This window comes from Triturus cristatus, chromosome 11, assembly GCF_964204655.1.
Source record: "Triturus cristatus chromosome 11, aTriCri1.1, whole genome shotgun sequence".
NCBI classification, from domain to species: domain Eukaryota; kingdom Metazoa; phylum Chordata; class Amphibia; order Caudata; family Salamandridae; genus Triturus; species Triturus cristatus.
Genome location: NC_140594.1, coordinates 888,702,707 through 888,729,536, shown reverse-complemented (window position 1 = coordinate 888,729,536; position 26,830 = coordinate 888,702,707). Strand labels below are relative to the sequence as shown.

General features: G+C 39.6%; 1 protein-coding gene across 1 annotated transcript in view; it reads left to right on the top strand.

Annotated features, from left to right (window-relative positions):
- LOC146785585 (vomeronasal type-2 receptor 1-like) overlaps positions 1–26,830 on the top strand; it is a 441,438-nt gene that overhangs the window by 364,970 nt on the left and 49,638 nt on the right. The window contains exon 3 of the mRNA XM_085634771.1: positions 25,185–26,042. Within this exon, the coding sequence (XP_085490897.1) occupies positions 25,185–26,042 (858 nt within the window). The remainder of the gene's footprint in view (positions 1–25,184; positions 26,043–26,830) is intronic.

Genomic DNA, 26,830 nt, shown 5'->3' with positions numbered 1-26,830 from the left:
GCAGAAGTCAAGTTGGGGGAAGGGTACTAGGCAGAAGTCAAGTTGGGGGCAGGGTAATTAAGGAAAAGGGTTGGTTTTCAACCAATAGAAATGTGTGATTACATTTGAAAAAAAGGGGGAAGCACTGAGATTTGAAATTTACATGTATATGTGTGGAAAAATAGAGGGAAAGTTTGCCATTATCTGGTTCTGCTGAGAGGAGAGAGGTGAACACAACAGAGATCCTGGCTCTGATAATCTGCTGTTTGAGTGTCACATTTCTTTCACAACTAACTAATTTTAAAGGTGAGTTTACAGTTTGAGAGGGGATGTATGTGGTAACTTAAGAAATGAATAATAGAAATGGGAATTGTTTTTGTTGTAGTTACACATGGTGGTTTCATAATGTGTCAGTGTGTAAAAGTGATTTACACTTGCCCCGAAAAAAAAAAGAGCAGTAAGTGTGCTTTCAAATTGGCAAAGAAATTTCGTTTTGGGACTAATGTGAAAACATGACTCTGTGTGCATAGAAGAATTATAGGCAGAGATTTATTGCGTCTTGCTCTGGTGATTTCACAGTAGCATTAGATGGAAAGGGGGAGCGAATTATTGGGGGAAGAAGCAGAGGCTTAGCACACACCCATGTCCTTGCCGTGTATAGTCATGCACAGTATTTACAAGCCAGTGGGGTTTTCAGGTTTAAGTCTGTAATGCAAATACATTCAGCATCACTAAGGCTGGTTGCCCTTGCTGGAGTGTAGGCAGTCACAGAGAATGCACATGGTGGTGGTCTGAAAAAAAAACAGCTTGGACACGTGCAATTAAATAAATCAAAAATAGTGGTTTCATAATGTGTCAGTCTGTAAAAGTGATTTCAAATTGTAAAAAGAGATTTTCACTTGGCCCGAAAAAAAAAGAGCAGTAAGTGTGCTTTGAAATTGGCAAAGAAATTTCGTTTTGGCACTAATGTGAAAACATGACTCTGTGTGCATAGAAGAATTATAGGCAGAGATTTATTGCGTCTTGCTCTGGTGATTTCACAGTTGCATTAGATGGAAAGGGGGAGCGAATTATTGGGGGAAGAAGCAGAGGCTTAGCACACATCCATGTCCTTGCCGTGTATAGTCATGCACAGTATTTACAAGCCAGTGGGGTTTTCAGGTTTAAGTCTGTAATGCAAATACATTCAGCATCACTAAGGCTGGTTGCCCTTGGTGGAGTGTAGGCAGTCACAGAGAATGCACATGGTGGTGGTCTGAAAAAAAAACAGCTTGGACACGTGCAATTAAATAAATCAAAAATAGTGGTTTCATAATGTGTCAGTCTGTAAAAGTGATTTCAAATTGTAAAAAGAGATTTTCACTTGGCCCGAAAAAAAAAAGAGCAGTAAGTGTGCTTTCAAATTGGCAAAGAAATTTCGTTTTGGCACTAATGTGAAAACATGACTCTGTGTGCATAGAAGAATTATAGGCAGAGATTTATTGCGTCTTGCTCTGGTGATTTCACAGTTGCATTAGATGGAAAGGGGGAGCGAATTATTGGGGGAAGAAGCAGAGGCTTAGCACACACCCATGTCCTTGCCGTGTATAGTCATGCACAGTATTTACAAGCCAGTGGGGTTTTCAGGTTTAAGTCTGTAATGCAAATACATTCAGCATCACTAAGGCTGGTTGCCCTTGGTGGAGTGTAGGCAGTCACAGAGAATGCACATGGTGGTGGTCTGAAAAAAAAACAGCTTGGACACGTGCAATTAAATAAATCAAAAATAGTGGTTTCATAATGTGTCAGTCTGTAAAAGTGATTTCAAATTGTAAAAAGAGATTTTCACTTGGCCCGAAAAAAAAAGAGCAGTAAGTGTGCTTTGAAATTGGCAAAGAAATTTCGTTTTGGCACTAATGTGAAAACATGACTCTGTGTGCATAGAAGAATTATAGGCAGAGATTTATTGCGTCTTGCTCTGGTGATTTCACAGTTGCATTAGATGGAAAGGGGGAGCGAATTATTGGGGGAAGAAGCAGAGGCTTAGCACACACCCATGTCCTTGCCGTGTATAGTCATGCACAGTATTTACAAGCCAGTGGGGTTTTCAGGTTTAAGTCTGTAATGCAAATACATTCAGCATCACTAAGGCTGGTTGCCCTTGGTGGAGTGTAGGCAGTCACAGAGAATGCACATGGTGGTGGTCTGAAAAAAAAACAGCTTGGACACGTGCAATTAAATAAATCAAAAATAGTGGTTTCATAATGTGTCAGTCTGTAAAAGTGATTTCAAATTGTAAAAAGAGATTTTCACTTGGCCCGAAAAAAAAAGAGCAGTAAGTGTGCTTTGAAATTGGCAAAGAAATTTCGTTTTGGCACTAATGTGAAAACATGACTCTGTGTGCATAGAAGAATTATAGGCAGAGATTTATTGCGTCTTGCTCTGGTGATTTCACAGTTGCATTAGATGGAAAGGGGGAGCGAATTATTGGGGGAAGAAGCAGAGGCTTAGCACACACCCATGTCCTTGCCGTGTATAGTCATGCACAGTATTTACAAGCCAGTGGGGTTTTCATGTTTAAGTCTGTAATGCAAATACATTCAGCATCACTAAGGCTGGTTGCCCTTGGTGGAGTGTAGGCAGTCACAAAGAATGCACATGGTGGTGGTCTGAAAAAAAAACAGCTTGGACACGTGCAATTAAATAAATCAAAAATAGTGGTTTCATAATGTGTCCGTCTGTAAAAGTGATTTCAAATTGTAAAAAGAGATTTTCACTTGGCCCGAAAAAAAAAAGAGCAGTAAGTGTGCTTTCAAATTGGCAAAGAAATTTCGTTTTGGGACTAATGTGAAAACATGACTCTGTGTGCATAGAAGAATTATAGGCAGAGATTTATTGCGTCTTGCTCTGGTGATTTCACAGTTGCATTAGATGGAAAGGGGGAGCGAATTATTGGGGGAAGAAGCAGAGGCTTAGCACACACCCATGTCCTTGCCGTGTATAGTCATGCACAGTATTTACAAGCCAGTGGGGTTTTCAGGTTTAAGTCTGTAATGCAAATACATTCAGCATCACTAAGGCTGGTTGCCCTTGGTGGAGTGTAGGCAGTCACAGAGAATGCACATGGTGGTGGTCTGAAAAAAAAACAGCTTGGACACGTGCAATTAAATAAATCAAAAATAGTGGTTTCATAATGTGTCAGTCTGTAAAAGTGATTTCAAATTGTAAAAAGAGATTTTCACTTGGCCCGAAAAAAAAAGAGCAGTAAGTGTGCTTTGAAATTGGCAAAGAAATTTCGTTTTGGCACTAATGTGAAAACATGACTCTGTGTGCATAGAAGAATTATAGGCAGAGATTTATTGCGTCTTACTCTGGTGATTTCACAGTAGCATTAGATGGAAAGGGGGAGCGAATTATTGGGGGAAGAAGCAGAGGCTTAGCACACACCCATGTCCTTGCCGTGTATAGTCATGCACAGTATTTACAAGCCAGTGGGGTTTTCAGGTTTAAGTCTGTAATGCAAATACATTCAGCATCACTAAGGCTGGTTGGCCTTGCTGGAGTGTAGGCAGTCACAGAGAATGCACATGGTGGTGGTCTGAAAAAAAAACAGCTTGGACACGTGCAATTAAATAAATCAAAAATAGTGGTTTCATAATGTGTCAGTCTGTAAAAGTGATTTCAAATTGTAAAAAGAGATTTTCACTTGGCCCAAAAAAAAAAGAGCAGTAAGTGTGCTTTCAAATTGGCAAAGAAATTTCGTTTTGGCACTAATGTGAAAACATGACTCTGTGTGCATAGAAGAATTATAGGCAGAGATTTATTGCGTCTTGCTCTGGTGATTTCACAGTTGCATTAGATGGAAAGGGGGAGCGAATTATTGGGGGAAGAAGCAGAGGCTTAGCACACACCCATGTCCTTGCCGTGTATAGTCATGCACAGTATTTACAAGCCAGTGGGGTTTTCAGGTTTAAGTCTGTAATGCAAATACATTCAGCATCACTAAGGCTGGTTGCCCTTGGTGGAGTGTAGGCAGTCACAGAGAATGCACATGGTGGTGGTCTGAAAAAAAAACAGCTTGGACACGTGCAATTAAATAAATCAAAAATAGTGGTTTCATAATGTGTCAGTCTGTAAAAGTGATTTCAAATTGTAAAAAGAGATTTTCACTTGGCCCGAAAAAAAAAGAGCAGTAAGTGTGCTTTGAAATTGGCAAAGAAATTTCGTTTTGGCACTAATGTGAAAACATGACTCTGTGTGCATAGAAGAATTATAGGCAGAGATTTATTGCGTCTTGCTCTGGTGATTTCACAGTTGCATTAGATGGAAAGGGGGAGCGAATTATTGGGGGAAGAAGCAGAGGCTTAGCACACATCCATGTCCTTGCCGTGTATAGTCATGCACAGTATTTACAAGCCAGTGGGGTTTTCAGGTTTAAGTCTGTAATGCAAATACATTCAGCATCACTAAGGCTGGTTGCCCTTGGTGGAGTGTAGGCAGTCACAGAGAATGCACATGGTGGTGGTCTGAAAAAAAAACAGCTTGGACACGTGCAATTAAATAAATCAAAAATAGTGGTTTCATAATGTGTCAGTCTGTAAAAGTGATTTCAAATTGTAAAAAGAGATTTTCACTTGGCCCGAAAAAAAAAAGAGCAGTAAGTGTGCTTTCAAATTGGCAAAGAAATTTCGTTTTGGCACTAATGTGAAAACATGACTCTGTGTGCATAGAAGAATTATAGGCAGAGATTTATTGCGTCTTGCTCTGGTGATTTCACAGTTGCATTAGATGGAAAGGGGGAGCGAATTATTGGGGGAAGAAGCAGAGGCTTAGCACACACCCATGTCCTTGCCGTGTATAGTCATGCACAGTATTTACAAGCCAGTGGGGTTTTCAGGTTTAAGTCTGTAATGCAAATACATTCAGCATCACTAAGGCTGGTTGCCCTTGGTGGAGTGTAGGCAGTCACAGAGAATGCACATGGTGGTGGTCTGAAAAAAAAACAGCTTGGACACGTGCAATTAAATAAATCAAAAATAGTGGTTTCATAATGTGTCAGTCTGTAAAAGTGATTTCAAATTGTAAAAAGAGATTTTCACTTGGCCCGAAAAAAAAAGAGCAGTAAGTGTGCTTTGAAATTGGCAAAGAAATTTCGTTTTGGCACTAATGTGAAAACATGACTCTGTGTGCATAGAAGAATTATAGGCAGAGATTTATTGCGTCTTGCTCTGGTGATTTCACAGTTGCATTAGATGGAAAGGGGGAGCGAATTATTGGGGGAAGAAGCAGAGGCTTAGCACACACCCATGTCCTTGCCGTGTATAGTCATGCACAGTATTTACAAGCCAGTGGGGTTTTCAGGTTTAAGTCTGTAATGCAAATACATTCAGCATCACTAAGGCTGGTTGCCCTTGGTGGAGTGTAGGCAGTCACAGAGAATGCACATGGTGGTGGTCTGAAAAAAAAACAGCTTGGACACGTGCAATTAAATAAATCAAAAATAGTGGTTACATAATGTGTCAGTCTGTAAAAGTGATTTCAAATTGTAAAAAGAGATTTTCACTTGGCCCGAAAAAAAAAGAGCAGTAAGTGTGCTTTGAAATTGGCAAAGAAATTTCGTTTTGGCACTAATGTGAAAACATGACTCTGTGTGCATAGAAGAATTATAGGCAGAGATTTATTGCGTCTTGCTCTGGTGATTTCACAGTTGCATTAGATGGAAAGGGGGAGCGAATTATTGGGGGAAGAAGCAGAGGCTTAGCACACACCCATGTCCTTGCCGTGTATAGTCATGCACAGTATTTACAAGCCAGTGGGGTTTTCATGTTTAAGTCTGTAATGCAAATACATTCAGCATCACTAAGGCTGGTTGCCCTTGGTGGAGTGTACCACTGTGGACATGGGCTTTTTAAAAAATCTGAAAAGTGGTTTCATAATGTGACAGTTTGTAAAAGAGATTTTCACTTGCCCAAAAAAAAGAGCAGTTTGTGTGCATTCAAATTGGCAAAGAAATTTCGTTTTGTGACTATTGTGAAAAGAAATGTAGTAATATATTTAAATACAATAAAGGATTTTTTTTTTAGTTTTTTTCAGGTATTGCTGAAGAGCAGTGAACAAAATTTAAGATGCCTACAAAATCCAGAGTTCAAAAAACGCTAAAAAAAAAAACTATATTTGAAGACAACTGGAGGACCAAAGTTAGTAGAAGATGCTGATGTTGGGAAAAAGAAAAAATCTTCTGGTAAGCAAAAAAAACAATTTCTAAACAAAATATTCAAAACAAAGAAAAATGTACAAAATGTCTGTTCTCGGAAAAATGTAACAAAACATAGAGAACAGCAAAAAATTGAGAATTTAGTTAATGCAAATATACCTTCTGCAATTGAAAAGTTTAACATAAACAGAAAAACAGCATTTAAAGAGATACGTAGAAAAATGTTTCAGAGAAGAGTTATGTCCAATTTGATAAAGGATATAAAGAAATATAAGCAAAAGGCTAAATATTACAAGAGAAAAAAAGAAATTGAAGCCATTGCAGCAAAAGCATTAGAATTAAAAAGGAAACTATTCATATTAATTTTGAATAGGATGCGTACATTAGATAAAATGGTTAATGTACTGAAATCACAAAGCAAAAGCAAAAGAGTAGTGAACAGAACAAACTTTTGTAAAGTGTTTTTAGGAAAGTGGATGCATAGTTCAAGTAGTGAACCTTTTTTTAATGAAGAGAGCTATTTTCAAAGTAATAGTTTGCTGCATGCAGTTGACACCAGAGGTCGTTCATACGAAGTAAAAAATGGTTGCATAATGGAGAAGGAGATAATGGTTCCAAGAGATGAGGTACAAGTGATGGCAGATGAGGCAATGGGGAGACGTCCTAAAGCCCCAGTGTACACTTGGAATTGTAGTAGTATTTGCACTGTGCGTCAGGAATCTATTGACAGATTTCGAGAGTTTCTAAGAGAATATAGTAAAAAAAGTGTAAAACAAAAGATTAAGGTGCTTCAAACTCTGGATCCACGCAGAGTGAGAGAGAATACTGGTTTGCAGGGTCATTCTCTGGCTTGTCTATCTAGAAAAGTGTGCAATAGTGTTTTCCATCATTTTAGGATGCTGGCTGTTCATCATACTGAAATGAGAAAGTTTGTGAGACGGTTGTATTTTGCCAAAAGTCCAGCAATAAAGTTAAATGAATTGAATAGGGCTCTGTTCCGAGGAACGGTATCAGATGTAGAGAAGGTTGTTGATGAAATTCAGTTTTGTTACTTTGGTCCTGAACAAAACAGTGCAGAGAAGGACACAGTAAATGAGGCAGAAGTGGAAGACAATGTAGAACCCTCTGTAAGTAACACATTTAATGATCATATAACAAAATTTGCAATAGTCTCTAATGAAAGACCAAATTTTACTTGTATTTGTTGCCGCAGAACTCATTATAGAAAACAAACTAGGAATGTTGATATCTACAGAAAGAGTGAAAATGAAGATAATTATAAGTGGAAGGAATTTGCCACATATATATTTCTAGAAAATTGTTTTGAATTGGGTGAAGATCAGCGTATTTGTAAATACTGTTATAACAAGTTAGAGGAAAATAGAATGCCGACCAGAGCTGTACATAATAATTTAGAATTGGATGCTATTCCTGCTGAACTTTCTGAATTAAATACATATGAGTCTATACTCATTCAATGTGTTCATCCGTTCCAGACCATAGTACGTATGGAGCCCAAAACTGGTAAATTACCTCCTTCAGATTTACTGAGAGGTTTAAAAGGTAGAGTGGTGTATTTGCCCTTGGATTTGAAAAAAAATATGGAAACTATTGATGCGGATACTTTGGAAACTGAACCATTAATTATTCTGGTTAATGGTGTACCTACAAAGAATAAGAAGATTTGGCAGGAGCTGGTAGATGTGCGGAAAGTACAAAGAGCAAATTTGTATTTGAAAAAAAATAACAAATGGTATGAATCAATTTATATAGAAGAAGAAGAAGAAGAAGAAGATTTACAAGGAGACACAGAAACACCAACTGGACAAATTGAAAAAGTGGACAAGTCAAAGGAAGAAGAAATTTATGAACATTTTAGCATACATCCTCTCCATTCGAAAGAAGTTATGGGAGACAATATTGATCTCTTTCAGATGAAGAAAGCAAAAGGAAATCCCGTGAGTGTATGGGAGGAGAGCTTGGAAGCTCGATGTTTTCCCCAGCTGTTTCCTAAAGGAAAAGGAGGACGATACGATGAACGTCCAGAACAGATTCCAGCTTCAGAGTATCGAACTACAAGACTATATGCTGAAGATCCCAGATTTCGACAAAGTATTCCTTATTTGTTCCATCTTTTATTTGAAAGCGACTTGTCTGCACTGTCTTATGCAGTAAATCACATTTTAAAAAGTGGAGTACATTTACAAAATGTGTCTGCTAAGGATTTTATGGAGAAAGTGCAGCACCGAGATGATCATTTGGAAACACAACTGATCAATCTGATGGCTTGTCAGCGTGGGACAAATGAATATTGGTACCGACGCCATGGTGAACTAAAATGCATGTTACGCAATTTAGGAACACCAACATGGTTCCTTACCCTAAGCTGTGCTGAGTACGCTTGGGATGATTTACTGGATTTTCTACGAGAGGCCAATTCAAACATTAAAAACATCGAATACAAGACAGCAGGAGAACTGTGCTCATTGGATCCGGTTAATGTTTGCAGATATTTCAATCATAGATTTGAGGCTATGATGTCCTTCATCTGCAATAAAAAAAATCCACCCCTTGGAGAAGTAGTGGATTTCTTTTGGAGAAAAGAGTACCAGGCAAGAGGTGCTCCTCATATTCATATGCTGCTGTGGATCAAGGATGCCCCAAAGTTTGGAACAGATACTGATGAAGCAGTGTTATCTTACATTGAAGAATATGCAACATGTGCTATACCAAAAAGCACAGAAGAGAACAAGTTAAAGGAGCAAGTTCTACGTTTCCAAAGTCATCGGTGTGGAAAATACTGTCGACGGAAATACAAGAGCAAAGAAAAATACTACACTAAATGTCGATTTGGATTTCCTAGACCTGTTCTTTCAAATGGAAGAGTCAACAGTTTTATGTCAGCTGTGAGACATACTATCACAAGAAAATCACCTAAGAATACCTACAACCTTAAAAGAAAAGAAGAATCTAAAAATATAAATGACTACAACCCAGTCATTTTATCCATGTGGAACGCTAACATGGATATACAGTATGTTGCTGACAATTCCATTGCTGTTGCTCGATATGTAACGTCTTACATTACGAAATCAGAAAAAACAGAATTGAAGGAAATGTGGGAAGAGATTTCTCACGAGAAGACTGTCAGTAAGAAGCTGTACAGTTTCAGTTTGAAGATGTTATCGCATCGAGAAATTGGATCCTACGAATGTTCAGATAGGTTATCTTCTGCAAGTCTCTACTCGAAGTCAAGAAGAATAATTTGGGCAAGTTTAGGCCTTGCAGCAATGAGAAATCGGGTACTGAAATCTGTTGGAGAAATTGAATATTTGGCTGAGAATGACCCAGAAAGTACAGATATATTGAAAACAAACATGTTGGACACATATTATCCCAAGAGAAGTCATCATCTGGAGAACATGTGTCTCTATGAAGTGTTACAGAACTACATTTATTCACGGAAAGCTGCAGAAGACATCAACAGTGGAAAATATAAAGTTGTTGGTGAAGAAGGATGTTTGGTGAAGCAAACCAAAGGAAGTTTGATAAATCACCGGAAGCTGAGTTGCGACACTACCGACAAGAAAGAATTTTACTACTTGGCTCTTTTACAGTTGTTTAAACCATGGCGTACAGAGGATGAACTACTGGGAGAATTCCAGAGCTATGAAGATTCTTTTAATGCTTGCAAAGACAGCATACAATGCAGTACATTCTCAACTTATCTGCAAATGTTAAATGAAGAAATTGAACAGGAAACTACAATTGCAGCAGAAATAGCTAGAGACAGTTCTCAGGACAGCCAAAGTTCAGGAACATACAGTCAAGATCCCCTAGGACAACCAATCGTTGAAAATGAAGCATCAATAGCCATGAATGAAGTGGAAACGGCTATGAATCAAGGTCAAGAAGAATTTATAGACTTAGAAAATTTGGAAAGACAACTGAATCAAGAGCAGCAACAAATTTATGAAGAGATCAAAAACAAAATTGATCACGGATTTCTACATATCAAAAAAGAGTGCTCATGCACATCATTTCATCCAATCAGGATGTATGTAAGCGGACAAGCTGGCACTGGAAAAAGTTTCCTAATTAAAGTCATCAGAAGCTACCTAAAGCAAAAAACGGATTCTACTTTGTCTTGTGTGGTTACTGCTCCAACTGGGTTAGCAGCATATAACATAAAAGGAATCACCTTACATCGTTTGCTAATGTTACCAGTGGAGCATGAGAACAAAATACAATTCAACAAGCTAACTGGAGAAGCATCCTTGGAAGTTTCAAGAGTATTGAAGAAGATGCAAGTTCTCATTATTGATGAGGTGAGCATGGTATCAAACTTAATGCTTGCCTTTGTGCATTTAAGAATGCAGCAAATTTTGAAGACAGACTATGACGTGTTATTTGGTGGAAAACACGTCATAGTTTTTGGGGATCTTTTGCAACTTACTCCAGTTAAAGGACAACCAGTGTTTAATACTGTGACACATGAAGACACGAAGAAGTCATTGGGAAGCATTGGAAATACAAATATTTGGTCCTTCTTTGAGTACAAGGAACTTACAACTAATATGAGGCAAGCAAACGATGAAGAATATGGAAGTATTCTGAAAGATATCAGGATTGGAATACTCACAGAAGTTGGGAAAAAAGCATTACAGAGTCGGCTGCTACATAATTTATTTCCAAAGGAAGAAATAGTTGCAGAGAAAATATACAAGAATATTGCAGAAAACAAAAGTGTCATCTGCTTAATGCCAACTCTACGTGAATGCTCAATATTCAATGAGGAGCTTTTGAAATTGGAAAAGGAAGAGATCAGGAAATTGGAAGCAGTGGACAAAATTGAGGATGGAAGAATTACTGTCACAGTAACAGGCAAAATGAAAAATAAATTGGACTCACTAGAGAAGAACATCTCCAAAACAGCTGGATTAGAAAAAAATCTATATGTTTGCATGAACTGTAGAGTATTTTTAAGAAGAAATTTGGATGTTGAAAAAGGTTTAGTTAATGGAGCGATGGGAAGAGTTGTGGGTTTTATTAATTATCAGAAAAAAGAAGGAGTTGAATGTTTAAAAATAAAATTTGATCAGATAGAAGAAGTTAAAGATATTTGTCGTTGTTCAGTTCGTTTCATGCTTGTGAAAGACTTGTATGTACGTAGGAAGCAGTTTCCGTTTTCTCTAGCATATGCTGTAACTATTCACAAGTCTCAAGGATTAACTGTAGATTGTGCTTTTGTGAACATTGGTTCAACTGTGTTCAAAGAAGGTATGGCATATGTAGCTTTGTCACGAGTGAAAACATTATCTGGTTTATTCATGATAGACTTTGATGACTCAAAAGTTAGTGCTGATACAAACTGTGTAAAGGAGTATAATAGATTAAGAAGAAGCTATGCTCCTCATTTAGGTCAGTATCCTGTGTTGGAGAAACGTGTAGTTTCTCGTAAAAGGAGAAATGAGAATATCTGTAATGAAGATGTAGAGAGGAGGAAAAAAAAGAGGAGTGATGTAATTGCAAGCAAAAAGAATAAGGAAAATGAAGAACAGGTTGTAGGATGTTATTTTGAAAATACCTCTGGTGTCAACTGCTACGCAAATGTAGTGCTGAATGTTGCATTTTATCTGGAAAGTTTGCAAGAGCAGATAATAGTAAATCAGGGAAAAAGATTCTGTTCAGAGCTGAGTCTCCTTTTTCAAAAGCTGAGTAAAGATAAAACTCAAATAGAAAGTGCTACTGACATTAGAAAACTTTTAGATGTATGTTCAGGACGAACACAGTTTTCTCAAAATGAACAGCAAGATGCACACGAATTTTTGATGTATTTTCTTCAGGTAGTGGAAGAAGAAGGAGTTCCCATTGACATTTTTTTTCGTCTCTCTTATAAATGGGAACATAGTTGTGATAATTGTTATAATATATGTGGCTCTATTGTTGATAATGAAAGGTTTATTTATTTGACATTGCCAGAGAGTAAAACAGTCACTTTTGCAAAATTAGTTAAAGATGCTAATCATAGCATGAAATGTGGTGAGTGTAATTCTGACATGTTATCAACATTAATTTTAAGGGAATACGGACAGTATGTAATTTTAATGATGCAACGATGTAGAGCTGATGGATCAAAATTGGATACTTTAATAAAGAAGTTTACAGGACAGCAATTATCAATTTCAGGAAAAACTTTTGTAACTGTTGCAATAATTTTCCATGATGGACCTACTGTTACTTCTGGACATTACACAGTTTATCTAAAATGTGAAAAAGGCTGGACACTGTGTAATGATTCCCAATTGATTTTCAAACAACGTTTGCCTTTTGATTTAGAAAATTCCTATCTAATCTTCCTGAAACCTAAATTTTAGAGAGACTTGGCAAGATCTGGACAAAATAATTTTACCATTTTACTGGATTACCATTGCAATTTTGTAGAAAAAATATTTTTAAAATTATCATTTGGCCTAAAGGAAATATAACCAATTGTAATGTGGACTTTTTTAATTTTTAATGCAATTTTGAAAAACCAATAATTTAGAGATAATCGGTAACTTCTGCACATTTTAAATTTTGGAATGCTATTGAACTGCCATTGGAAATTTTTTCAAAAATGATTTAAAAAATTACTATTTGGCCATGTGGAAAAGTAAGCAATTCTATTGTGGACTAAATAAATTATTCAAAAAATTTTCGTGAACCAAAATGTTACAGAGAATCGGTGAGATCTGGACAGATTAAACTTTAGAATTTTAATGGATTTCCCTTGGAAATTTATTCCAGGAAAAAAAAAAAATACTATTTGGCCTAAAGGAAATAAAATCAGATGTATTTTGGAGTTATTTGAGATATAATATTGTGATTATACTTCTCAAACAAACATATCAGACGGTATTTTAAAGAAAAAAGTATTGTTTTTAGATGATATTTTTTTAGAATAATATGCATTTCTGTAATGATAAGTTTAAGTGAGAAGAGATTCTGGGCTTTTTTAATACAATCTTTGAGATTGTTAATTTTTTTTGCCCGCTGTAAAATGATGAATGCAATTGCTTTCACAATTTATAGTGAAATGCAATATATTCTGAAAACAGCAAAAATAAGGCAAAAATATTTTTTGGTAAAAAATGTAAATATGTGTACTGTATTATAAAATGGTTTAAAAATATTAATACTTTTTTCTTTATTTTCAGATCGATATAGAAAATTTTCGGAAACTACAACCATTTTAAAAACTATTTTTTAAAAAAACAAATGAATAAATATTTTTTTGAGTGAGTATGGTAAGTCATTAATAATAATTGTAGTCTCTCAAGGACCTTGTAATGTGATAAATGATTTTTAGTGTTTTTTTTAAAAAATAAAAAAAAAGGTACGCTTACCGTACGCGTACGGTAAAAAAAAAAAAAAAAAAGTTTTTAAAAACATGTAAAAAAAAGATGAAAGATAAGGTTGGCTCTTAAAAGAACCGTTGTGTTCATGCAGGGACAGAGGAAAGGAAGCATGGGAAAATCATTCATAGCTACAAATGTGCTGATCTATTTTGTTGTTCACTAGGGAAACACTGGTCTCCCTATGACAAATTAGACCTTTACAAAATGTGCAATGAATATCAACCTTCCGAAATCGAAGGTTCATTTCCAGAGGGCCAGCAAAAGGAGATTCTCCCCCCACAGATGAAGGGCTCACCTGACCTGCAGAAGAAGGAGTCAGCCCTGCAGGTGATGGTCCAGGCTGAGCTGCTGTGGATGTACTGGCTCGTCTTTCTGAAGAGTTACCTCCAAAAAGATGACCATGTGTCCTTCTGTGTACATCCTGGAGGTGTCTCTTCATGGTGTGATTCCCAAAGGAATACTTCCTGTTAGGATTACCTCTAGAAAGTACACGCTGACACAGCTTGCAAGTAACTAAGGGTGCATTCACCTTTTGCTGGCCTTCTGGAAACGTAAAATAATCCCAAACATAAGAAGGCTTTTGTTTCCTCGATCTCTGCCTCAAGACAGTGCTGCTGGTGCTAGCCTCACTCTCAGAAGAGCTCTGCTGTTCTGCCATCGTATCCCAAAGACAAACCAGCTCCTTCTCCCAAGGGATCACAAGCAAAAATGAGGGGAATGGGTGTGGTGTAGGAGAGTTCTAGAACTGAAAGTAGTTTCAACCAATCAAAAGTTGTGTTTCAAGATCACATGACCTACCGTACGCTTACGGTACGCTTACGGTACGCTTACGGCAAAAAAAAGACACGCGCTTCCGCGCATGCGCATAACAGTCACTACCCGGCACTTCCGCGTAACGTGCGCGTGTGGCGTAAGCGCGCACGCGTCCCACGCGCAGTACGCGCGGCTACGCAAAGTACGTAACTATACGCAAGTAGCGTAGATAGATTACGGACGTTGCGTAAACCGTACGCTTACTGTGAGCTTACGGTACGCGTACTATAAAAAAAAATAAAAAAAAAAAAATCTGGAAATAAATTTTACATGTTTATTTTAAAAAATATATATAAAAAAATATTTAAGGATTTTAAAAATTTAAGCATAGTCTTTATAAAAGGTAAGAAAATTAAATTAAAAATATGTTTGAAAAAAATGAAGAATAAAAAAAAAAAATAGCATTTAAAAAACCTTGCAAATTCACTGAAAAAACCATGGGTTTCACACACGTTATAGTTAGGAATTAGCATTTAAAAAACCTTGCAAATTCACTGAAAAAACCATGGGTTTCACACACGTTATAGTTAGGAATTAGCATTTAAAAAACCTTAGAAATTCACTGAAAAAACCATAGGTTTCACACACGTTATAGTTAGGAATTAGCATTTAAAAAACCTTAGAAATTCAGTGAAAAAACCATAGGTTTCACACATGTTATAGTTAGCTGGACATTTTACTCGTAAAAAACCAATGAAATTGCCCCGTTATAGTTAGTTCAGCTAACTATAACTCGCGCGCCCGCAATGCACTGCTGATGACGTCACATATTACATCACTCATGACATGGTCAGTGACATCACTCATGACATCACTGATGACATCTCAAATGACATCACTGATGACATCACTGATGACATCATCCTTGTGATAGAGTGGCAGACCTCCTCTCACCTTAATATAAGCTTTGATACACACATTCAAAAATAGAGACTAAAAATTTCAAAACAATGGACATACCAATACCAGTTACAACAACCTCTTCAGTAATTCTAAGATCCATATACACATCCACTCATTCACCAACAGTCCTATACAGTCACTCATACATGTACTCACTCATCATATGTACTCATACACCTATACATCCTGTTACATAATGCCACTCATCCATAGAGTTACTCACACACATAGTCACTCATGCTAATAAAGAATCAAACATACATTCACCTGCATATACAGTTATACACACACCACCACACTTACTTCTACGGAAACTTACACATACTTAGTCTTTTAAACAATCACTTATAGAAACACATACTTATTCATACAGGAACTCTTTCAATCTCTCCCTCTCACATATACTCACATATATACACCAATAGTCACATATACTAGTTTAAAACATATGTAGTTACTCCTGAAGACACTATTGAGACAGTCTTTCACTCACTAACACACCCATACACACACTCATCCACCCATACAGTCCTGCACACATGCTGTCTTCAACACATACAAACAGTGAGTCACTCATTCATGCACCTATGCACTACGTAATACCCCCCACCGAACCATACAGACACTCAGACTGATACTCAAAAAAACAACTAAAAACCTATATAGACACCCATGTAGCTACTCACCAACCCATGCAGCCACTTATACACAAAGTGAGAGATACACTTAATCAGTCAGTTACACAATCAATTTTTCAAAAACAAATCATCCATTTAGACACTTATATACCCATTTATTCTTCCATCGACCTTGAGATATACATATATAAAACATATTTAATTTTCAGAAAAACACACATTCACTGGATGATGTCATCAGTGATGTCATCAGTGATGTCATTTGAGATGTCATCAGTGATGTCATGAGTGATGTCACTGACCATGTCATGAGTGATGTAATATGTGACGTCATCAGCAGTGCATTGCGGGCGCGCGAGTTATAGTTAGCTGAACTAACTATAACGGGGCAATTTCATTGGTTTTTTACGAGTAAAATGTCCAGCTAACTATAACATGTGTGAAACCTATGGTTTTTTCACTGAATTTCTAAGGTTTTTTAAATGCTAATTCCTAACTATAACGTGTGTGAAACCTATGGTTTTTTCAGTGAATATATATATATATATTATCTACTGGCGGTTGCCAGTAGATAGTTATAGTTAGGACCCTGTTTCCATAGGAAATCCGCAACATTCTATTTGGAATAACTTTGGCGCCGGTCGACGAATCCTCGCGAAATTTTCAAAACTAATGGGGCGCTATGCTCCGCTCCTACCCTGAAAGTCTCGGGGTGATTCGTCAAGCGGGGGCTGAGAAAAAAGGGGGGTCCCAAAACGCGTTTTCCCCATGCATTTTTCCATAGGACTTTAGACACAGCTACAGCCCGAACGGCTGAACAGAATTACTTGAAATTTGGCAGAGAGGTAGTCCGCAGGTCAAAGAAGTGCCTTTTGTAGGTCTGGTGTAAATCTGTTCAGTAGTTTCAGAAAAAATAGCATTTAAATCAATATATATATCTGTAAGCGCGCTCCGTGCGCTTACGGTAAGCTTACTGTACGCGTACGGTGACGTGCGCGAGCGCGATTCTGATTGGTTGTTAGATCAAAGTAAACATTCGAATCGGTCGAAAGCAGGAAGTATCGGCCGCCATTTTCTGTCTCTCGCACTGAAAAACAAAGGTTGATAACATGAAAAGGGGGCAACGAAGAGAGTTGCAGACCCCCTAGCGTTCGTCAGGGGGTTCACAAAGGACCAAAAAGTATGAAAAATAAACTTAATAATTTTTTAAAAAAATCGCGGAGTGCGCTTACGGTAAGCTTACCGTACGCGTACGGTAAAAAAAAAAAAAAATTAACAATCACATTTAATATATAAATCTAAGGACCCCCAAGGGAGAAAAAAACAATTGATATTTTGTAAAAAATGGCGTGGCGTGCACGGTACGAAATGCGCAAGGTGGGCACTCGGTGCGCGAAGCGCACCGTGCGCGCAAAAATTAACAATAAATAGATAACTTAGCATTTAAAAAAACGTACAAATTCACTGAAAAAACCATAGGTTTCACACACGTTATAGTTAGGAATTAGCATTTAAAAAACCTTGCAAATTCACTTAAAAAACCATAGGTTTCACACACGTTATAGTTAGGAATTAGCATTTAAAAAACCTTGCAAATTCGTTTAAAAAACCATAGGTTTCACACAAGTTATAGTTATCTGTACATTTCACTCGTAAAAAACCAATGAAATTCCACGTTATAGTTAGATCAGGTAACTATAACTTGCGCGACCGCAATCCACTGCTGATGACGTCTCATATTACATCACTCATGACATGGTCAGTGACATCACTCATCACATCAATGATGACATATCAAATGACACATTGTGCATTGCGGTCGTGCAAGTTATAGTTACCTGATCTAACTATAACGTGGAATTTCATTGGTTTTTTACGAGTGAAATGTACAGCTAACTATAACTTGTGTGAAACCTATGGTTTTTTAAGTGAATATATATATATATATATAAATAAAACATATTTAAACTTTACAGAAACACACAGTCACTGGATGATGTCATCAGTGATGTCATTTGAGATGTCATCAGTGATGTCACTGACCATGTCATGAATGATGTAATATGTGACATCATCAGCAGTGCATTGCCGGGGCACGAGTTATAGTTAGCTGAACTAACTATAACGGCCACATTTCTCTGGTTTTGTATGAGTGAAATGCCCAACTAATTATAAAGTCCCTGAAACCTGTGGTTTTTTCAGTGAATAGATATATAGATATATATACACACACAGACATATATAAATAAACACACACACATATATATTTGTTCACAAAAAAAACAAAGGTTAAACATAAGATATAGTGTTGCAAACCTCAATTATGTTTACTATACAAAACTAACTTACACTACACAAACACTAGAAATTGTGCAGTTATAGTTATATCTTGAATTTATTATTTAAGCACCATTTTCACACTAATATCATTCATACTTATAACTGGCATTCCAATTTAAGCACCACCTTAGAATTCACATAACTCGCGCTCTCTGTATACAATTTTCTCCCCTCAGTTGCCACGCAACCTTCACTATAAAGTGCCCCTTCTCTATCATCTACCTATACCTTTGCATATTACAGAAGTTAGACCATGTGAAATCACTGCATTCATAATATCACATATGACATGGCAAATTACATCATTTGCCTGAACACAGTGCATGGTACAATGGTGACTTATAGTGAATGTAAAAAAAAAATCCGATTGGCCGCACTCTGCTAGTCCTACCAGCGTGTTACCCCAAAGAATTGTGGTCCATGAAGTAGCGTCGGCGGGTACGCCTATGCCAAAAGTTTAAAATGAAAATGAGTGTCGCGTTAGCCATCCCTGGACACGTGTTTCGAGGTAGTTGCCTCTCGTCAGCAGGGAGTAGGTATGTGAGTAGGTTTGCTGCGTAGGCTGCCAAAAAATATTCTCAGGTAAAGTACCACTCAAGGCGCGCAGGTGCGTAGCCATGGGCTCGTCAGCCCCACCGGCTCAAGGGAGCCTGAATATCAACAAAAATCCAATTGGCCGCACTCTGCTAGTCCTACCAGCGTGTTACCCCAAAGAATTGTGGTCCATGAAGTAGCGTCGGCGGGTACGCCTATGCCAAAAGTTTAAAATGAAAATGAGTGTCGCGTTAGCCATCCCTGGACACGTGTTTCGAGGTAGTTGCCTCTCGTCAGCAGGGAGTAGGAATGTGTGTAGGGTTGCTGCGTAGGCTGCCAAAAAATATTCTCAGGTAAAGTACCACTCAAGGCGCGCAGGTGCGTAGCCATGGGCTCGTCAGCCCCACCGGCTCAAGGGAGCCTGAATATAAACAAAAATCCGATTGGCCGCACTCTGCTAGTCCTACCAGCTTGTTACCCCAAAGAGTTGTGGTCCATGAAGTAGCGTCGGCGGGTACGCCTATGCCAAAAGTTTAAAATGAAAATGAGTGTCGCGTTAGCCATCCCTGGACACGTGTTTCGAGGTAGTTGCCTCTCGTCAGCAGGGAGTAGGTATGTGTGTAGGGTTGCTGCGTAGGCTGCCAAAAAATATTCTCAGGTAAAGTACCACTCAAGGCGCGCAGGTGCGTAGCCATGGGCTCGTCAGCCCCACCGGCTCAAGGGAGCCTGAATATAAACAAAAATCCGATTGGCCGCACTCTGCTAGTCCTACCAGCGTGTTACCCCAAAGAATTGTGGTCCATGAAGTAGCGTCGGCGGGTACGCCTATGCCAAAAGTTTAAAATGAAAATGAGTGTCGCGTTAGCCATCCCTGGACACATGTTTCGAGGTAGTTGCCTCTCATCAGCAGGGAGTAGGTATGTGTGTAGGGTTGCTGCGTAGGCTGCCAAAAAATATTCTCGGGTAAAGTACCACTCAAGGCGCGCAGTGAATGTAGTGTAGTATAATCATATATAAGTCAAAACTGTCCAATTTCTAATGCCGGAGCGCAAAGGCAATATTTGCAATGCTAAAGCGAATCCAAAAGAAAGACGTTCAGTTGGGACGGTATTCAGTAAAGATGTGAACTTCGCTCAAACACCATGATGCGTTTTCGCTGGTGTGCAGGCCTGCTTTCAGGAAACATTTACAAACATTAGGGTATGCGTTAAGTATACAATTAACCAAACAAAGGACAAATAGATAGTATGCTCTAGAAGGTGCTTCATACATCGCTGACATCTTAGACTGGTAGATGTGTAAATGAGAAATACAGAATAACATTATACATATCAATTGTGTTTGAATCACACCAACAAGCAAAAATAAATTCTCATGTAAATGAAAATTCTCATATTCAGTGTAAGACATTTTGCACAGGGAAATAAATTGGAAAAGTCTAAATAAAATCTATGAACATTGATCAACATATAATGCAAAACAATACTAAACAATGTAGCACTTGTGCTGCTTGCATAGTTTGCATGATTCAAAAAATATAATATTGACATGCTCATGGAAATAGCAATATTTCATGTAGTGAACAGCTTAAGGGGAAAGGTAACATTCCTAGTGCTGTAGCATACGTTTTTAAAGTCCCTGGGGAGGAGTAAATGCAAAATCAGGGATGGGATGACAAGAAGTCCCAGGTGACAATGATGGGTTCTCAGACATAGCAAATGTGGTACACTAGAGTGCGCTCCTGGATGACAACAGTGTATAGTAAGTGTAGGAAAAACAAGTTTGACAAACATATGTATATATATATATATGAACAAAAAGAAATCAAAAGCAGCCGGGTCATAAAAGACTGCACCACCAAAACCTAAGGCAGACCCAAGAGACCTCAAGAACTTCCGGCCCATCTCTCTGCTCCCCTTCCCAGCCAAGGTCATCGAGAAAATCGTCAACAGACAGCTAACCCGATACCTCGAAGAAAACAGAATCCTTGACCCTTCCCAGTCAGGGTTCTGCAGCAACCACAGCGCCGAGACTGCCCTCATCGCCGCCACCGACGACATCAGGACCCTGCTCGACAACGGTGAGACCGCAGCACTCATCCTCCTAGACCTCTCCGTCGCCTTCGACACCATCTGCCACCGCACACTATGCGCACGCCTCCACGCCGCAGGGATCCGAGACAAGGCTCTGGAATGGACCACCTCCTTCCTCTCCGGCAGAACCCAGAGCGTTCGCCTCCCCCCATTCTGTTCCAAAGCCTCCGAGATCATCTGTGGCGTACCCCTGGGATCCTCCCTCAGCCCGACACTGTTCAACATTTACATGGCCCGCTTGCACACGTCGCCCGACAGCACGACCTCAACATAATTTCCTACGCAGAGACCACTCAACTGATCCTCTCCCTCACCAAGGACCCAATCACTGCCAAAGCCAACCTCCACGAAGGAATGAAGGCCGTCGCCGACTGGATGAAGATCAGCCGCCTGAAGCTGAACTCGGACAAGACAGAGGTCCTCATCCTCGGCTCCAACCCCTCAGCCTGGGATGACTCCTGGTGGCCGACGGTACTGGGGGCAGCCCCGACACCCACCGACCATGCACGCAACCTGGGAATCATCCTCGACTCAACGCTCTCAATGACCAAGCAAGTCAACGCCATCTCCTCCTCCTGCTTCAACACCCTCCGCATGCTCCGCAAGATCTACAGATGGATCCCGACCGATACAAAAAAGACAGTCACCCAGGCCCTCGTCAGCAGCAGACTCGACTACGGAAACGCCCTCTACGCGGGAGCCCCGACCAAGCTCATCAGACGACTACAACGCATCCAAAACGCCTCGGCGCGACTGATCCTCGACATACCACGACACGGCCACATCACCCCCCACTTGAGAAACCTGCACTGGCTACCCGTCAACAAGACGATATCCTTCAAGATCCTCATCCACGCACACAAAGCACTTCACAAGACCTGCCCAGCCTACCTCAAGAGACGGCTCTCCTTCCACATCCCCAACCGCCAGGTACGCTCCGCCGACCTCTCACTCACCACCGTCCCGCGCATCCGAAGAACAACCACCGGCAGGAGATTCTTCTCCCACCTTGCCGCCAAGACATGGAACACCCTCCCACTGAGTCGACGACAGGCCCAAGACCTGCTGACCATCAGGAGGATACTCAAGACCTGGCTGTTCGATCAGTAGCGGCCCCCCCCAGCGCCTTGAGACCCTTGTGGGTATGTAGTTTGCTTTACAAATGATTGATTGATTGATTGATTGATTGATTGAGTCACTAGCAATATTGCCCACGTCAAACGATCTGCTGCTTGTAGACCGCAAATATACACTTGACAATTGTTTGGATGAGAGGCAATATAACAACAAAAGTAATCAAATATACAGTGATATATTAGAAAGAACACTTCGCATATGAGTGTTTTTCTGGTCTTTTATTTTCTTTTTGCACTTCATATAACAACAGCCAGCCAACGCGTTTCGCCCAAACATGGGCTTCTTCAGGGCAAGATAATGTAAACACACAGTGTGTCTTCTGGCAAATAAGTCAAAGGACAACTTGACGCGAAGTCTAAGGCACAAAGATGTAGCTCGCGGTAAAGCATAAATCAGCAATAAATGTATACTGGTAGTATTATTTGATGTCGGTATTAGCCGCATCCGAAAAAAATAGGAGCCGTATCCGTGGTTGGCGTCCTAGGGCCAGCACATATCATCTAGTGACTGTGTATTTCTGTAAAGTTTAAATATGTTTTATATATATATAGGCCAAGGAGAGTGGGTGTATGACTGTCTGAATGGATGATTTAGTAGGTGCATGACTGACTGTATAAGTGAGTGATTAAACGTGTCTTACGGAATGCGTGGGTTAGTGACTAAACTGTGTGAATGTCTGTATCAGTCTGTCAGTTGGTGTGTAAGCGGCTGCATGGGTTGGGGAGTAGCTACATGAGTGTCTATATGGGTTATTGATTGGTTGTCTGACTATCTGTCTGTATGGGTGCCTGAGTGTCTGTGTGGGTGGGTGGGGGGTGTGTGACTCTGTGCATAGATGTGTGAGAATTTCCCATAGTCCCCCGGTGCGGTGGTGGCTGGACCGCCACCGATAGGCCCCTGCGAATCTGGTGGTCCTCAGACTGCCAGACTTGTAATTGGATCTTTTGTGTGCACGGTAATGGAAAGCTAGGCCTCCAATTCTGCTTTTGTGGATGTGGGATGTGTGTGTGTGTGTGTGTGAGAGAGCGGCAGTAGCTGTCTGGTGAGCCAGTGGAAGTGAAGGCGGCAGTTGAAATATGCTGGTCCAAAGTTGTGTAGTCCCTTGTGTGCACATGTGAGGAGTTTGTTTATTGACAGCCAGTGGAGTTCTCTGTGGTAAGGCATGATGTGGGTGCACTGTGGGAGCTCCAGGACGAGTCTGGCAGTGACTTCTGGACGGTTTGAAGATGGTGGAAAAGATGGTTGGGGATTCCGTAATATAATGCGTTGCCATGGTCAAGTTACCTTGTGATTAGGGCTTGAGTGATGGTACGTCTAGTGCTCTTGGGAATCCATCTGAAGATTATTTTGAGGATGCCTAGCATGTGGAAGCAGGAGGAGCTAACTGGTTCACCTGTGCAGCCATGTTGAGTTTGTCATCTGATATGATCCTCAGGTTATGTGGGTAGTTGATGGGTATTGGGGTTGGACAGAGCTCCGATGTCCACCAGGTAATGTCCCAGGGGGAGGTTTTGTTCCTGAAGATCAGCTCTTCTGTCTCATCCATGTTGAGTTTCAGGCAGTTGGTTGGTATTAGAAAATATGATTCAGATCATGGAAAATATATGAATGAGTAGTAGGAGAATAACCACCTCATTAGAATTCCTTTGGCCCTACTACATGAGATTAAGGAGCTCATTAGTCCGCCCGACACATTCTCGGTGTGAGAACCGACAGCCCATAGGTCGGCAGTTCCGCACACCTTATTGCAATGTGACCGCACATGGTGCAGTCGCAGACTCCCATTTCCCTATGAGAGCTTGTGCGGTGGGCGGACACAGCCCGCAGCACAAGTTCCTATAGAGAAATGGTCATTTGTGGGACTACCTACACCGTGTGGCAGGCACCTCACAGTGCAGGGATTTTCCAGGTCCACAACCGTAGCCCGCGTAGGGAAGGGGGCCCTGCTAAGTGCCCCCAAAGCCACGGCGGTAACGCTGTCCGTTAGGGATTATGTTCGGCTTTTGACAAGCCAACGGTCTCCTTGAGCCCGTCGGAACCCAGTCAGTTTGCCGAGCCGGTTTACACTCTGATCTCCGACATCATAATTCGGGGGCCAGATGTAAACCTACGATGTTTGTCGATAATGCCACCGATGAGCGGTCAGAGGCTTACCGACCAACATCGTAATGAGCCCCTGTGTGTTGACCATGTGCAGTGCCCCCCTGTAGTGATGTGCTTCTCTGTTACCGAAATTTAATCTAATGGATGGCCTATTATAATGTAAGAAAAAGGTTCAATTCTTCAACGAAGGAATGTTGGCCTACACTTTCGAAATAGGATTCACTAATTTCAGAGAGGTGTTGGATATCAATGAATCATACAAGGAGTGCTGTAAGTTTCTACATTAGGAGAAATTGAGCTGTAGTTTGTTGTCAAATGATTATATTCCCAGAGCAAGTTTCATAGCAGCAAGTTTCATAGCAGAAAGAAGAGTTATCAGATACCCAAGGCCTGATTCACTAAGAATATTAAGGTCATAAATTTACTTTTACGATCAACAAAAGGGTGGAATTGCAACTAAATAGTTACAAAAGGATACTTATCAGACATACATCTATTTAACTCTGTTTAATTGTACATCACAACTGCATACAGTTGTGTTGGGGTACCTCCCGCTGGAGAAGGGGAATTTGAAGGGGCATTGCATTGCAAGATATGGTTAGCCCTGGAGGTTTCCGATCTGCAAAATATAGGCCAATTTGTGATCCTAAGAGGCATCAATAGAGCCGTTTTTGGCCTTAACTTTTTACATTTTTACTTTTTCTTTTAATTATGGCAAAAAATGGCTTTATGAATTAAGTCTAATGCACATCTTATCATAATAAGCTGATTTTCTCAGTTTTCCACTCACTGCACTTTTTGCCATTTTTTTTTTACACTATTAAATTGGGAAGATCTTTCTACGTTGTTTTCTGGCTAGTAACTGCTGCATTTTCACAGAAAACAAATGTTATAAATTGATCAGTGTTTGTTGAATCACTCCTGAGGGACATTTGTTCCCAAAAACAGAGACAAGGATGTCAGTACATGATAAATGTGAATGCTACTGCAACTTATTTTTGTTAGCCCTACCCTGATTTTCATTGCTTCTCTTTCTTCTGTTTTGTTACAGGTGGGTTACTTCTCTTCATGCTCAGTTCTTAGTGACAAATTCCAATTCCCTTCTTTTCTCCGCACTATTCCAAGTGATGCGTATCAGTCCAAGGCAATGGCACAACTTGTCATATACTTTGGGTGGACCTGGGTTGGAACCATAGCAGCGGATGACGACTATGGGAAATACGGAATCAAGTTGTTCAAAGAAGAGGTTGAGAAGGTTGGCATATGTATCTCTTTCTCTGAAACCCTTCCCCGAATATATAATAAGGAGGCAATCCTCAAAATTGTGGAAGCTGTGAGAAAATCTACAGCAAATGTGATTGTCGTATTTTCAACGGATATTGATCTTAGCGCTTTAATGGAGGAAATGGCTAACACAAACATAACTGGCAAAACATGGATTGCAAGTGAGGCCTGGATCACTTCCGCACTGATCGCCAAGCCAAGTTACTTTAACCTCCTTGGTGGAACCATAGGATTTGGAGTTCGGAAGGGTAACATACCAAATTTCGAACAGTTTCTCCATGAAGTACATCCAGAGAATAGTGAAGATGATTTGCTCTACGAGTTTTGGGAGAATGCTTTTAACTGCACATATGATGCAGATAGAAAAGCTTTATATACAGACAGAGTCAATGACACCATTGAACGCGAAAAGCATATTTCTTCTAGACATTGTATTGGAAATGAAAGGCTACGAGATATTAACAACACGTACACAGATGTTTCAGAGCTCAGAATAACATACAGTGTTTACAAAGCGGTGTACACCATTGCTCATGCTCTTCATAATTTAGACACATGTGTGCCTGGGGATGGACCATTTCCATCAAAATCATGTGCTTATATTCTTGACTTCGAGCCATGGCAGGTATGTATGCATTTTTAGTTAACAGGGCAATATAATATTGGCAATTACTGTCTATGCATCGATCAGAGTTCTAGAGGTGCTTTCCTAATAATATAATATTACATAAGGTTGTATCCAGAATATCCACTGCTAACATAATGGTAAGGTAAGTATACAACCAAGAAATTCCAGATCTTAAACGCCACATGTCAAAGTCTCAATTTACACTAGGAGAACCTCGTGAAGACACTCTCACTTTTTCACTCAAAAATCAGAATAACACCAAAGATCCATTCTCATCTTGTTTTGTATTCTGACATTGAACTTCATGGCCACAATGGCCTGAACGTTTTGTACACTGACGTCCCATCACAAACGGTTTAAGGTCAGTGATTGATCCTTTAGAATTACTCCCATTTTTAGAGCAATTAGATATCTTTTTTTTAATTCTCATCAAATTATAGGAGTACCCCTGGAGAACTCTGGTTGTTGTAGTTTTCCAGGAGGGCTTACATCAGCATTTAAACATGCAGAGTTTGTTCTAGGTATACAGTTTTGCATTCTGAAAAGCACATTCGTAAATGTACGTTTTTTTTTGGGTTTCTCCACAAAAAAATATTTTTACCCATGAAAATGCTCCTGACAAAACTCCTTCCTCCAAACTTCCATAAAATATGGTGGTGTTTCCTCTGGATTCCCTTCCCCTACTAATAAACCTACTCCTACCTGTTGGAAATTAACATCTTTGCATTGGTATTCCCCCAAAGTTTTGCCTTCTTTTGCATAACCTGTTTTTATTGGCCATAGAA